Source organism: Girardinichthys multiradiatus, chromosome 14 (genome assembly GCF_021462225.1).
Source record: "Girardinichthys multiradiatus isolate DD_20200921_A chromosome 14, DD_fGirMul_XY1, whole genome shotgun sequence".
Taxonomy (NCBI): domain Eukaryota; kingdom Metazoa; phylum Chordata; class Actinopteri; order Cyprinodontiformes; family Goodeidae; genus Girardinichthys; species Girardinichthys multiradiatus.
The window spans coordinates 18,862,141-18,877,975 of NC_061807.1; the positions used below are offsets into that span (position 1 = coordinate 18,862,141).

General features: G+C 38.1%; 1 protein-coding gene across 1 annotated transcript; it reads left to right on the top strand.

Annotated features, from left to right (window-relative positions):
* Positions 1–592: 592 nt before the first annotated feature.
* Positions 593–2,304, top strand: LOC124880067. Its single transcript, XM_047384959.1, has 6 exons — positions 593–717; positions 806–949; positions 1,066–1,116; positions 1,221–1,298; positions 1,419–1,472; positions 1,585–2,304. Exons 2-6 carry the CDS (start codon positions 827–829, stop codon positions 1,927–1,929), a joined length of 651 nt encoding a protein of 216 aa, XP_047240915.1. The 5' UTR covers positions 593–717; positions 806–826; the 3' UTR covers positions 1,930–2,304.
* The last annotated feature ends 13,531 nt before the right edge of the window (positions 2,305–15,835 follow it).

A 15,835-nucleotide genomic window follows, 5' to 3' on the forward strand; every position in this document is an offset into this window, starting at 1 on the left:
GAAGCCTTGGAGGATCATTGATTGAAGACACATGCATATCCGACACTGATTAGATGGAGGAGAGACGCACGGTGGAGTCACAGGACGGCCGAGGGGTGGAGGTGAGTCTTTCAGTTTGAATTTTCAGCAAAACTCTATTTCCTGACGGAGGAACAAATAAAGGATAATTTTATTGTATTATATGAGGAATAATTATTGGAAGGGGAAGGTGTGTGTGTGTGTTTACCATAAAATAACTCTGGAAATAAAAATAAATGCTCTCTTTGTGAGTTTATTGGTAATTTTCACTAGTGTGAATGTTATTTTGTGCTTTATCATTTTCATCGGCCAAAAACTGATGGTGACACTGATTTTTACTTTTTTCTTATTTATTTATTTATTCTTTTCTAATTATGGGATGTCCAATAAAACATTGTTAGTTATTATCTAAACGTCCTCTGTGTTTCCACCTGGTTAGTGGCCAGTCGGTGTTTTACACAAGTTTTGCTTTTGGTTTTGATTCTGGATCTTACATAAAATGAACCGTCAACATACTAAAATTTGTCTGTGTCAACACTAAATGTGACCAAGCTGGTTGTGGCTGTCAGTATTTGTTTTTTCACACTGAAAGCATTTCACACAAAGTGAGCTGTAACACGAGAAGGGGAAGCCATCTGGAAGAAAAACATTTGTGTTGTGTCTCCTTATCCACCCAGTTCATCTTTGATTCCTGCACAGGTAAGATATTTAAGACTGGAAAACTATCCATTTTAAGTAAGTTTTTAATTGTATCCATAATGGTTTGTAGTTTCTCTTGACCTTTCAGATTATTTTAATCACAGACATAATGACACAACCTGGAAGCAGAAGACCGGCTGCTCTGAGATGCAACAAAAACATTTTCTGTGTCGTCTCTCTGCTGCTTCTAGTTTACACTGGACAATCACTGGCTTTTGAAGATGAGCCACTGGTAAACTTTTTCACAAAAAAACCAAACATGTTCAAATGTGTAATTGGACTTCTTACATGCCTTAGTTTATTACAATACATATGTAATTGTGCTACTGTCGTTCTTGTAAATTTCAGAACCGTTTGGTGAAAGGCTTAACCCAAATAAAAGAAGGAGTCAGACTCCTGGTAAGACTCGTTTTTGTTTACATGCAGAATAATAAATTCTTCACATTCTACACACTAACAGTAAATAGAAATCAATTGCAAGAAAAGTTTCTTTTCTACATCAGAGAGATGACCAAACTGGTACCGAAATGATCTTATTGTTTTTGAGCATGGGAAACTCTACGGCAAACAAGAAGCAGCTTGTAAGTGATTCCTTTATTATGTCAGATGTTAAAAACTGACAATAATATTTACCATATGAACAGTCTTATATCAAATATCTTACCAGTTGTTACATTCACTATTTCTCTGGTGAATTACAGAAAATATTTCAGCAATATCTTCAAGAAGCTGTAGATGAAGCATATCGACAGAAGGTGGGTCTGCCCTTCATCATACTCAGATGCTAGTTAGTTGTAGGTGGTTGACAAGATACTTATTAAAATGTGAACTCTAAAACTATCTAAATGTTTTTATCTTTCCCTACAGGTAGAAAGGGCGTCTGAATTTGCAGTGGCAATGCAACAGTTTAACGTAATGATGTTGGAGAATTATCCTAAACTGCGACAGCTGGAAAGATCACCATATCCAAAGATTAAAAGGTTGCATGAAGTCTATGAGCAGATGATTGAGGTATTTAGGAGTTACATGGCACTGAAGAAGGAGGTGTTTACTGGAAAAACAAAGGAGACTGAAAGAAAGCTGGAGTATACTTTGAAGAATTTATGTTTCTGGCGGAAGTTTTATGCTCTAGTTGAAATAGCATCAGTTTTCATCACTATGTTGCTTTGTGCGGGAGCACTGTATTGGGTATGCTGTCCTATTTTTACTTAGATATGTTCACACTAACAAAATGTTTTATAATTAATACACACTGTTTATACTGTAATGATGGTGTCATAGGGTGTGGGTTGTTTGTAGGACCAAAGCACATAGAAGAGCCTGGAAGGGAAGTGGTGAGTCGAATGTCTTCTAAACACAACAATTGTGACAGTTTATATCTTTTTTAACTTAAATTATTTATTTTGTATGTCCGGGAACTGAGGAAGAAGGTTGGGTTTGTCTGTGTAGATTTTGTCATATGTGTTGCATCACTTTCCTACTGAAAAATCACCAACCTGCATTTTCATGTTTTCTGGAAGAGGTAAAGTTCATAAAATATATGCTTTATGTAAATTTTGTAGTGTCTGTTTCTTCTTATCTTTTAACATTATGAGCCTACAATTGAAATAACTCCAGCCATGAAGTTTTTCACCACCGGATTTTCCTCAGTCAACTGTTAGTCATATCACGAGGGTCAGGGGATCTAGAGATGCAGATAACCAAGTCTTGTTTTTTTGATCATGCCATTCCTGTCTTGCCTGCCCGTTTGTTTTGTTCCTGCCTCCTGCTGTGAGTGAGTTTTTGTTATTAAACCTTTTTTTTCATTTACAAAAAAAACAAAAACAAAACAAGACTTGGTTTGAGAATGTTTCCAACCAGAACAACTGAACAGGAGTGTTTATATGGAAAGTAAACCAGGTGGAGCTAGGAGACAGATTAGTTTGGGCAGGTGAACTGAATAAACTTCATTGACAGACAGAACGAAACGTGGCTGCGGCAAAAACAGACTCTTGAACACAAACTAACAGAAACTTTAAAAAACATAAAGCAAAAGCATAACCAGATCCAAAAACCAAACTTGACAAAACATGAACAAGATGACAAAACTAAAGCATGACCAGCAAAATAACAGAAGCATGATTCAAAATCTAAGAAGAATAATAAAAACAAAAGAATGAGTCAAAACCTTAACTGTGAAAAACATAAGAAAAAACCAGAAACCAAAAACCAAACAACCCCAAATCATAACATAGTAAGTGTGACCTCATTTTCCTTGATTTTCTTGGCTTCATTTTCAAAGTTTTTATTCATAAAATCCTGGCTTTCCACCAGAAATACCTTCATGTCCTTTAATTGCTGAAGGGGAAATGGACGATTTGGCGACATCCCCATTAGAATTTCAGTCACAATGTGTATAGCATATGTAACGTCTTCAAGCAGCACAAGAATTAAGGCCTGGTCCACCTTGTTGTCAAGCTGAAATAAATAAATGAATGAATGAATAAATAACCAATAAATAAAGAAATGAATCACTGAATTCCATGACTGCATAATGATCTGTGTTGTGAATCTTATTTACCCTTCTCATTGCTGCATCTTCTTGTAGCTTCTGAATGTTTTCCTTGATGTTTTGCTGGAAATCCCCCCAAAAAAAACTCAAGAAAAACTCAAGAATATTTATTGTCATTATGTCACCATAATGAAGTTTGTTGAGGTTCCAAAAATATACACGTATTGCACAAACAATTAAATAAAAACACTTGTGGAATTTAAAAACACAAAATTAAAAATTCTGTAACAAAAGAAAGAATATAGAACATTTTATGTTTGTGTTTCTGTTTCTAAACCTGCTCTACCTTACTAAATAGAGTAAGAGTTCAAAAAATCCTCTTGTATTCTTGAAAATTGCTAGCAGCATTAAATTTGTTGAACCCATGTCAAGTTTCCTGTTTTCTTAACCACAACTAAACAATCCCAATGCAACCATAACTCACTATAACCCACATGCTACAAAGTAGTATTTAAAGCTGAAACTTGCTTACAAATTGAGATGTCTGTAAGCAGGGTTTTTAGGGTCTCAAAGATTGGGTCTAAAATATTTGGATCCAATATTTGGATCCAAAATATTTAGATTTCAATAAGACAATTTATAGCTAATTTAAAATTAAAATAATAGAGGATATATTGTACCAGTTCTCTGTCTCGGCTGGTTTTAGACTGAATGTAAATTATTGTGAATCAAACAAAAAGGTTTGCAATAATTTTACTTTTTATTTTTGTTAGAAGCTGAATGAAGGACACGGAGAAACAGAGTTTAGGTCTGATGAAAAACCATTTTGCTGAAGCAAATAATGACACATTTTGAGGTATTTAGAAAATAACTTAATCTGAATTTTTGCTGACAAAGGTTTTTCTTAAACTCAGAGATGTTTACTTTGGGCCAGATAAATGTGCTTCTTTTGTCATCTGCATAAATTACCTTTTAAATGGTACATTCTCATCAAAGTGTTCCACTCCTGAGCCTCCATTGTCTTTATTCATATATTTCAAAAAAGGAAAGTGGTATAAAGTTGATTTTCCTAAATCTTAGTCAAATGGTAAAATCCTAAAACACATTTATTTTATTATGCCAAGAGCTTTGGAAACATTTTATTAAAATTGTTCCTTCTTTTATGAACCTGTTCTCTTTAATCGCCATCTTTTCAGTCCTTCATTCCACTTCTGAAGAAATCTGGCCTGCCAAAAATAATAAATGAAACATTTTACAACACAGTCTTTTGTTCGGCACTGAGCATGTGAGACATTAGTGCAGTTCTTACTATTAAACACTTTGAGAGGAAAGGGTGGTAAGTTGTAGTGTTTTAAATATAGCATAGAGCCTCATCCTGGACCTTATCAGTACTAATATTAGTTATTAATAACTGTATACATATGGTATGTATGTCTCACCCTCAGTAAAACTGTATCCTTGTTTAATTAGTTGAGTTTATATAATATTACATGTGTAATTCAGAAAAATAATATAGTTAACTAATCAATGGTCCACCTGTGATTAATTGCTATGATTTATTTCTTAATTTTACTGCATCTTTAAAGCCAGAGCTTTATGTTTAGAATCAGCACAGAAGATATGAAAGAGAAGAGGTAGGCTTACTTTTGAACTTTCTACGTCTTACTGGCACTATGAGATATTTTCCTGGTTTATTGAGCAACACTTTTTCTGTCTACATGTAGAACTAGAATATAAGACTGGCTGCAGCCATGAGATGCAATGTGATGATCTGAAGAACTTTTAATGTGTTCAGCTACGATAGGATTAAATGCTTTTATTTTGACTGAAGTAAAGGACCAGATATTTTCACATTATGATGCAAATCCAGCTAGAAGCTCACAGAGAAGGTTGCTACTGTTTTCTATCACAGATCATTTAACTTCACCTGTAGCTCAGGTGAAAGTCCCTCATCCTGACCCTGAAGATGGTCATTAGAGTGAACCTCCACCTCATGTCTTGCTGCGTCAATCAGTGATTAGCCGTAACTTACAATTAGCCCATTCTGAGCATTTAGGTTTTACCGCTATCTTCTTCTGGGTTATACCACTCGGCATCCACCTGTTCCTGAACACACACCCACCAGGCTCCCACTCTTTGTTTGCTCTGAAATAATCCCTGTTTGAGCCGCTCAGTGTAACTTTTCAGGTAATGAAGGAGGCAGGTCAACTGGTAGTAGCCTAAACTGGTGCTGTTTAGGCTGGTGCTGCGAGTGCGCAAATAGCTATTTTTTGTCTTCTCCTTTTAACTCATTGTCAGGTTAGGTGGAGCGGGATGTGATTATATGGAAAAAGTCTGATTGTTTTTAAATAAAAATATGAATTCATATACTATTTTGTGGCTGCATCTTTTTAATACTTCTAAATTTCTTCTATCAAGACGTCCGGGGCCATTCAGCCCCGCCCCGGATGTTTAACTACGCACCTGTCTGTAAGTTAGAAAAACTACAATTTTGTTCCTGTCTTGAAATTGGGAGATAAACAGAGTTATATTTTCAAATTTACATAAATACTTTTGGTTCTAAACATAAGGCCCTCTTCATATCAAACTAAAAATCAGACAACAAATCCATCAGTTTTGTACTCTAACATATGATGGTAGCTCAGCCAACATGTGAGCAAAATGAAGACCCACCTTCATTCTGACTGCGTCCTCTAATAATGCCTGAATACCTTCCTTCAGCATGTCCTTAAATGAGCCACAAAATACAAACATGTCACCTGAAGCATTACATATCAACACAATGGATAAAAAATTATTATGTGCATTTAAACTTTAGGAGGAAAAGCAAAAAGCTGTTTACCAGAGGGTTGTTAAATATAAGTAACTTTCCGATGTAAAGAAGAGAGAGCAGAGAATGGATGAAGAACAGGTGTTTGATGGCTCTTACAGCAGTCCTTCCTCTGCTTCTAGGTTCTGTCATGATTTCTGTTAAAAGACTCGATGATCATAAAAGAACTTATACACCACAATGTTTCAAATATGACTAAAGGTTTTGTGGCTTTTGTTAAACATATAATTGTACAGTTTTAAAGAGCTTACCTGTTGGTAGGTGATTGATAAGACATCCAGCACAGAAGTCAATCGATTAATAATTTAGTTAGCTATAACTATGTCTTTTCTTCTGTTACATGTCATGTATGATCTACTTGAGATCATCTATTCGTTTCTTTCTGTTCAGGATCTCATCTGTCAACGGGTAGTCTGACTCATATGCACATCTGACATCCACACCCTCACATCCACCTAATGTTGGCAGAAAAAACAAATTGTAACAGAAATTAAAACTACACAAACCAAGCATGACAGATCAGAAACATGAAGCACAATGCAGTTTCTCATGTTATTCTGGAAAATCCAGGAACAGAAACAAGTCCAACAAGCACATTAAAATTTGGTTAACTAGGGGCCCCACATAGCTCAGTGGCCCTTATTTCTGCCCTTATTAGTGTCCAGCTCCTAATGAATAAAGGCTAATAGTTCCACAAAAACCTTTTAACCAAATGTAAACACAATCTGAACCATTGGGGATTCTTGACAACAACCAGAAAACGAGAAATACTTTAGTATTATAGCCTCCTTTATGCACCATAAAAGAAGCAAAATAACATTTTACAAGCCCAAAATGCATCTTAGCGCAGTGGTTCAGCCTTTCTGATCAACTGTAAAGTGATGTGATGAGAGAGAGAAGTCAATAATTTTGATTTCTAACATGTTTGCAACGTAAAATTCATCCTTAGGATATCAAATTGGAAAGGCTACTCAGGGAAGAAATGATTTCCAAAGAAATTACAATTTATAAAGTACTATTTACTTAAACATTAATTAAAAGAGGGTAAAAGGACTGTCACTTTACCTGTTTCTAATTAGAATAAGCTAAGGAGAAGCAGAAGCAGGATAAAATTTACTGGTACCCTTGGACCACACAAAAGGAGGAGAGATAAGACACATACAGATGCGACACAAACTCACAACTCATACTCGTACTCGTACTCGTCGTACTCGTCGTCTTCCGCTTATCCGGGACCGGGTCGCAGGGGCAGCAGACTCAGCAGAGACGCCCAGACGTCAATCTCCCAAGACACCTCCTCCAGCTCCTCCGGGGGGAGCCCAAGGCGTTCCCAGGCCAGCCGAGAGACATAGTCCCTCAGCGTGTCCTGGTCCGTCCCCTGGGCCTCCTCCCGGTGGGACGTGCCTGGAACACCTCCCGAGGAAGGCGTCCAGGAGGCATCCGGTATAGATGCCCGAGCCACCTCAACTGGCTCCTCTCGATGTGGAGGAGCAGCGGCTCTACTCTGAGCTCCTCCCGGATGGCCGAGCTCTTCACCCTATCTCTAAGGGAGTGTCCGGCCACCCAACGGAGGAAGCTCATTTCAGCCGCTTGTATCCGGGATCTTGTTCTTTCGGTCATGACCCAAAGTTCATGGCCATAGGTGATGGTAGGAACGTAGACCGACCGGTAAATTGAGAGCTTCGCTTTTCGGCTCAGCTCTCTCTTCACCACAACGGACCGGCACAGTGCCCCCATTACTGCGGCAGCCGCACCGATCCATCTATTGATCTCTCGCTCCATTCTTCCCTCACTCGTGAACAAGACCCCGAGATACTTAAACTACTCCACTTGAGGCAGGAACTCCCCTCCAACCTGAAGAGGACAAGCCACCCTTTTCCGGTAGAGTACCATGGCCTCGGACTTGGAGGAGCTGATCTTCATCCCAGCCGCTTCACACTCGGCTGCGAACCACCCCAGCGCATGCTGTAGGTCTTGGCTAGAGGGGGCCAGCAGGACCACGCAGGGATACGACCCAAAGGTGCAGGGATACGACCCTCTCATCCACTGGGGTAAACCCCAACACGAGACGGCTGAGCTGGGGGACAACAACCACGGGGAGAGCCCGCCGCCTCTCCCCGTGGGCCACTCCAGAGTAGAAGAGAGTCCAACCCCTCTCAAGGAGATGGGTTCCAGAGCCCACGCTGTGCGTGGAGGCGAGCCCGACTATTTCTAGTCGATATCTCTTGACTTCCCGCACAAGCTCCGGCTCCTTCCCCCCCAGCGAGGTGACATTCCACGTCTCTAGAGCCAGCCTCAGCATCCGGGGATCGGGTCGCTGAGGTCTCCACCTTCGTCCGCCACCCAATCCTCTTTGCACCGGTCCCTCACGGTTCCCCTGCAGGTGGTGGGCCCACTGGGGGATGGCCTCGCGTCTCTCGTTCGGGTTTGGCCCAGCTGGGTCCCGCGAGGAGCGACCCGGCCACCAGGCGCTCTCCAGCGAGTCCCGACCCCAGGCCTGGCTCCAGGGTGGGACCCCGGCTCCGCCGTACCGGGCGACGTCACGTGCCTCGATATTTTGGTCCTCTTGAGAGATTCTTGAACCGCTCTTTGTCTGACCCATCACCTAGAGCCTGTTTGCCATGGGAGACCCTACCAGGGGCATTTAGGCCCCAGACAACATAGCCTCTAGGATCATTTGAGCACTCAAACCCCTCCACCACGTTAAGGTGGCAGTTCACAACCTAATAGACAAATTGTTAAATCCAGCAAAGACAGCCAGGCTCACCTATACTACGGCATATTAGGGCCATTCAAAGACGAGAAAATAAATAAAAATTGGAGATTACATTTTTGAGTTGAAAGTGGCAAATTTACCAGAATAAACACGCAAATTTGCTAGATTATAAACATGCAAATATACAAGACAAAAGTAGCAAATTCACAAGAAAAAACATGCACATTTCTAAGACTAAAAACACGCAATATTTACGAGATTAAAAACATGCCTATTTCTAAGATTAAAAACACGCAATATTTACGAGATTAAAAACATTCAAATATATCAGAAAAAAGGAGCATATTTGCATTTTTTTCCAATTTTCTTTATTATTATTATTATTATTTTTTTTTTTGTCTTTCAATGGCCCTAATATGCTGTCGTCTAAGATGTTCAAAAAAACAGCAATATTAATAGTTGCATTTGTGTGTTACGGCCGACAATGACTAAACTGGCGACTGCAGTCAAATAATTAGTTGTCTGAATGCTTTCTATAGTTAAACTTTAACAACGGTTTTGGTGGGTGAGTGTACAGGACATACTCTAAAGTAAAAACAAAATTATAGACTAATTTCCTAAGTCTAACAAAGTGATATTTTTTTTGACTTTATGACAAAAACAATTTAGAGGTTGTGTTTGTTCAGGTAATATGTTGCTCTGCCACTAAGGGCATTGGAATAAAACCACCAGCCTTCACAAACAGCTGTATTGTTCAAATGGATAGTCAAAGCACTGGTTTCCATGCTATATAGTTATTATACCAAGCTTATATACTCATGTGTGATATAGAAATACCTACAGCATTGATCAAGGATATCTGTAGGACAAATGGCACCAAGAATGTATCTTGCAAATGGCCTTAAAACCTGCTGTCAGTACCTGCTTATCATAACCTGTCACAATAAATCAGATATAGGTGTAATAAATCATCAGGCAAAAATAAAACATATGAACCCTTTAATTATTTATTTATTTATTTGTTTATTTATTTTTATTTTAGTGACAACAGCTGAATAAAAACTCATTGGAAAAAATAAACAGTTTTTTTTATCTCAATCAAAAGAGTGGGAAACAAATCTTGGTTCATTTTTCCCTTTTATTTCAAGAATTATTATTATGTTGTTATTGTTGTCGCCAGCTAAAGTAATGTATGTACTGCACATTATTATTGTTATTTTTTCTAAGACAAAGCTGGCCTTCCTATTGAGCTTATCTAACCTAGTCTTCGGTGCTGTTGAAAAGCTGCTCCTCCCACAGGAAAAAATGCCTCCACATGGACACAAGGCCAGACCACGGTCTTACAGGATCCAAGAACCAGCAACCCCTATAAACACAGTATTTGTCTCATTTGGTTTCACAATCCAGTTTTAGAAGAAAATACATCCCAACAACCTTTCTGGATCAGCTTTTGTGATGCAGGCATAAACTGTCAGACTATCAAAGCAGAACAAGAAAACAGCTGATGAGTTGTCACAGATTTATTCCAAAAGGTACAAATAAAGTTACAAATCTCTTCAAAGCTTTTTGTTTCATACAACAGAATGGCAAACAGAGGAGATAATATCAACCTTCCATGTGCTGCACTAGGATCTGAGGTTGGCATGCCTGGGTGATAATTGACAGGCAGGTGAACCTTAACTCGGAGTATCAACAGATGCACTGATGAGGAGACATAAATTTTTAAGGATTTAATGACAGACTTTTTTTTACATGTTTTAAGCCATCTGTAATGAGAAGAAAAATGTGGTTTGAAGGCTTGGTGTGCTAATTCAGTGTATAATATATATAGGAGGGATATATTTTCATTTCTAAATGAATGAAGAGAGAGTAATATTAATAATAACAAGTAAATGACCACACATGTACATTGTTTATATTAGAAAACTTAAGGTCAGATGTGAAATAGACTAACAAAAAGTAAAAATTTGACTTTTTTTCTTAGATAAATCCAGAAAAGACCGGCTTAGTCTTATACACAGATATGCACGTGGTGTGCAATTTTTTTTTTTTTTCAGACAAATACCATTTCAAAGTAATTTGTTTAAATCTTTTTTTAAAGATGGATGCATTTTCACAGTGACACTGTTTCCTGTTTTCATTTTACAGATATATATATATATATATATATATATATATATATATATACAGTAAATATATAGTGTTGTTGTAGCACTCAAAATTTTACCTTTTTGTAAGGTTGTGGACCTATTTTAGTCAACAAATATTTATTTTTTTGTACTTCACCAGCATTAACTGCCTGGTCCACCGAAAGGTGGATTACATTTTGAGTTTTGTTATAAAACAAAATCATTGAATCTTATTAGTCACCCCAGGAGAATAGGCAATGCATAACCATGCATACTTCAGCCAAATGGTAGAGATGGCTCAGTAAGTTTGAGTTAGTTTAGACACTCCTTTCTTTGAAATTTAGCAACTCTAAATGTGATCAACCATTTGGTTGACCAGGCAGTTAAAGGGTTAAGCATCCTTTGAGCACTTTGTGCAGTATTTCATTTATGTGTTCAACAGAGCAATAGTAGTTGCTAGTAAAAATAGTAGTTTTACATTCTGATGTGTTTTGTGATAGCACTAAATAAAGTTGTGTTACAGTAAAGTGAAAGTAAAAAGTACTGATCACATGTGAGTTGCTGCTTGGGATAGAATCAGACAGAAGCATTTACAGCATTGCTATCGAGGAGGCTTATCATTTCCTTATGCTTCATCCAGGCAGACACTCGTCCACCAGGTGAGGTTTTTACAACTGTGCAACAAAAATGCTTACACCAAATTCAGTTTTTCTTTTAAAGCTTGGCTCTATAGATCATAGACTCAACATCTACATGTCTGTTAGTGTTTAATTTGCAGAAATCATGGCAGAACCTGTGAGCAGAAGGGAGCCTTCTGTTAAACTCATCAAAGTCATATCCCTCATCGTCTCTCTGATGTTTCTGATCCACAATGTGAAGTCACTGAGTTTTGGAAATAACCTGGTAAATTGACTTTTACTACTATTTTTACTACCAAACATGTTCCAGTGCAAATTTTCTCTAACTTTTGCTTGCATGCTATATTTCAATAGACACGTTACTTACGTTATTGTTGCATTTCAGGAGCTGTACAAAGAAACCTTTCAGGCAATGTTGGAACAAGCTGTAGGATATCAGGTGGGTCTAAATGTTACTGACATTTTAGCTCAGAGATTTTGCAACAAATGAGTGCTTGTTGTCAAAGTTCCGTTTTATTTTTCTTCTCAGAAACAAAGACAAAATCGACTTGAAAACATCTCAAGACGTTTGAAAGAAGCAAAATCTATAACTAACAAGGAACAACTGGTAAATAATCCTTCATTAAACTTCTCTTGTGGAAAGTTAATAATTAATCTATTTGTTTGCAAAGTCCCACCCTTTACTGTAAGCCTCTTTGCAATCAAAGCACTTCATGCTAAATGTTCATTTAATTGGCTTACTCCCCTGTTTATTTTAGGAAAGATTTATGGAAAATCTTGAGGAAGCAGTGGATGAAGCATTTGAAAAAAAGGTGGGTTTGTCAACCTTTATAGGACATAAAAGTGCATCTCAGTAAATAAAATAAAATCATCCAAAGGTTTGTTTTATTTTATTTTCAATATATTTTATATTTTATTAGGGGCTGCACGGTAGCGCAGTTGGTAGCACTGTTGCCTTGCAGCAAGAAGGTCCTGGGTTCAATTCCCAGCTGGGGGTCTTTCTGCATGGAGTTTGCATGTTCTCCCCGTGCATGCGTGGGTTCTCACTGGGTACTCTGGCTTCCTCCCACAGTCCAAAGACATGCCTGTTAGGTTAATTGGTCACTCTAAATTGCCCTTAGGTGTATGAATGAGTGTGTGCTTGGTTGTTTGTGTGTTGCCCTGCGATGGACTGGCGACTTGTCCAGGGTGTACCCTGCCTCTCGCCCATAGACTGCTGGAGATAGGCACCAGCTCCCCCGCAACCCACTATGGAATAAGCGGTAGAAAATGACTGACTATATTTTATTAGTTCAATTCTAAACAACATTGGAATATTGGAATATTCTGAAAAATCACATCTGATGTTGTCTCTGGTTCATGAGTAGCTTAAGACAAGGAATGCTACAGTTGTAGTTCCTGTCCTGGATCTAGCTGTGGCTGGTAGTTATTTAACCACTGACTCCAACCGCAGTCCAAGCTTTAACATTAATTTCCCATACATTATTGAATAGGCTTTGTGTAATAATCCTCTCAAGGCTGCGGTTATCCTTGTTGCTTGTGTACCTTTTTCCATTTCTACTGTTTTTGCTTCCACTAAACTTTCCATTAATATACCTGCATACAGCCCTCTGAGGAGCCAGGTTGTTTAGGAATGACCTTCTCTGTCATGATCTTTGCCATGGTACTTTGATCAAGTGTAATTATCTCGGTTTGTTATGCATGGTGTTTCATATTTACTTTTTTTTTCTTATGTTTTCATCATGTACATCACTTTGAATTGTCTTGTTGCTGAAATGTGCGATAAAAATACAGATACCTTGAAATGTCACCCATCTGAATTCTTGTTCCTATCTCCAGATAGACGACATGAACAGAATTGCAGCTGCAGTTAAACTGTTCAACTTGAAGATGCATGAGCTGTCTCCTAAACTGCAACAAATGAAAATGGATCCAACTAAGAACCTAGTGGAAAGTCAAATGCTACATGCTGCAGAGCAAGTCATGGAAAGTAGCAGGACATATCTAACCCTAAAGACAAAGGTGTTAGCTGTAGAAGCAAATGACGTTGGAGAAAAACTGAAAGAGGTTTTGAATGTTCTGAAAAAATCACAACAGGAGCAGCATGAAGAGCTGTAAGAGTTTCTCTCTCTGTTGGTTTGTGCAGCTGTATTGTATTGAGCCAGGACAGATTCTGCGGTCTGATTACTTTCTGTTATTACTTTGATCTTGTATGATAAGTGTAATGAGGCAAGATGAACCTTAACATAAAGTGTGGAAACATATTTTATTTAATATTTATGCCTAAGTCTAAAATATGTTCTATCTTGTTTTTATCCTTATCAGCCTAAAATTCATAAAAAATTAAATTCCACAGCAAGATTGTTCCTGATTTGAAAAATATATTGCCTTAATTGTTTTCTTGGTAGATTTTGATTTTATTGCATTCTATTGGTCTGTTGCTGCACATGTCATATTAAAATGTTTACTTCAAAGAAGAATGTGCACACTGCAATATATTTATTTTTACAAATTATACTGTAAATGGGTCTACCAAAAGACACCCTTCAGAGATGAATACTGTATACGTAAAATAAATAATTTGGGATCAGGTGTAATTTTGCTTGTCTTATTTTTTTCACTCTTTAGTTTGAATGTATATTAAAATTGTTTTCACAGATTCATCCATCCTTTGTTTTCCACTAATTCAATGTAGGTTCATTAAAGTAAGACGGAGACTCAGATACCCCTCTCACAAGCAACCAGGGTGTACCCCGCCTTTCACCCATAGACTGCTGGAGATAGGCACCAGCTTCCCCGCAACCTACTATGGAATAAGTGGTAGAAAATGACTGACTGACATATTTAAATAATCATTATGTTAATGACTATGTTTTTCAAATGCAAGTGATAATTCTGGTCTTCCGTTGCTGCTGGTTGAGTAAATCCTGGGTGGATGGTGGCAAAATTTATATTTTTGGAATTTGCGAGATCTCTGCTTTCAGCAGACATGCTGGTTGTGTGTGTGTAGAAGCCATGTAGTGGACAGCTGAGGCTGAGGTTTGCGGTGATGGCATTTTGTGGAGTTTGGTGTTTATTTTCTGATTCAACTGCTTGTAGTTTTAACTGTGTTTGGTGTTCATAGAAATTATTTCTATCAGCTTTTAGCCAAGATTCTAAAGCTTCTGGATATGGAAGCAAATCGTTACCATATTTCAAATGAAAAAGCATTTTCAGAAATGCTTTTTCATTTTAAGAATGTGGCTGCATTGTTTGACTCATAAATGAAATTAGTTATCAATAATCCTATTTGCATTTTAATTTTCTTCTTCAAGACTGCTCATTCTTTCACTTAATTAAAATGAAAAAGACATTTGAGATTTATTTTTCAAAATATGCCCCAGCAAATAGATACCAGAATTCAATTTGAAATGTAAAATTTGAAAATGAAAAAGCATTTGCAGAAATGCTTTTTCATTTTAAGAATGTGGCTGCATTGTTTGACTCATAAATAAAATTAGTAATCAATCATCCTATTTGCATTTGCATTTTCTTCTTCACGCCTGCACATTTTATGCCATAATCAAAAAGAAAACAAAGCACACATTGCTTTTTCGTTTTTGTGGTCTGCCCGCAAAGTACTGGCCAGAACTCAAAAACAAAAAAGCATTCCGAGCGGCGGGCGCAGCAGAGTGACGTCAGCAGCCGCTCTTCCTCAGCTCCCTGCTGACCGAGCTACCCATCTTGTTCGGTGGGAGGCGCTGTGCACGTCTGCATTGCATTACATTGCAAACGTGCCGAGAAATTGATTGAATTGCAGCAGGGCCGAGCTCAATTTGTGGCAGTGGCAGGCAGAACTGGTAGTTCCGGTGTCAGGCTGTGGCGGAACTGCCACAGCCTGACACCGAAGCTGCCACCGGAACTGCCACAGCCTGCCGCAGGGTGGCACAAGATTCCGCGAGGATGCCAGAAGGTGCCAGACCGGCCGTAAAACTTGCCAATGCGGTTGCCGCTGTTTTTGTGGAAGCTGATGCTGATTATCGGCAAACGGGATGTCATTATTGTTATAGCCTGTTACCTTTAAATAATGATTTCATTATTGATTATTATTTAATAAACAGCTTTAGACCCATAACATAAGGTGATTGTATTTACTTGACATGGAAAATAAATAGCACTATCTGTATGTGTGACGTGTTGAAAGGATGACGAAGATTTATTGCACAAACAGCCGGTTTATTATAGAGCATGAGCGGCTATTCTGAATTGTCACTCACAGAAAAATATAAATAAATGCTTAAAAACACGCTGGATGTCCCAGGCCATGAGGCTGCC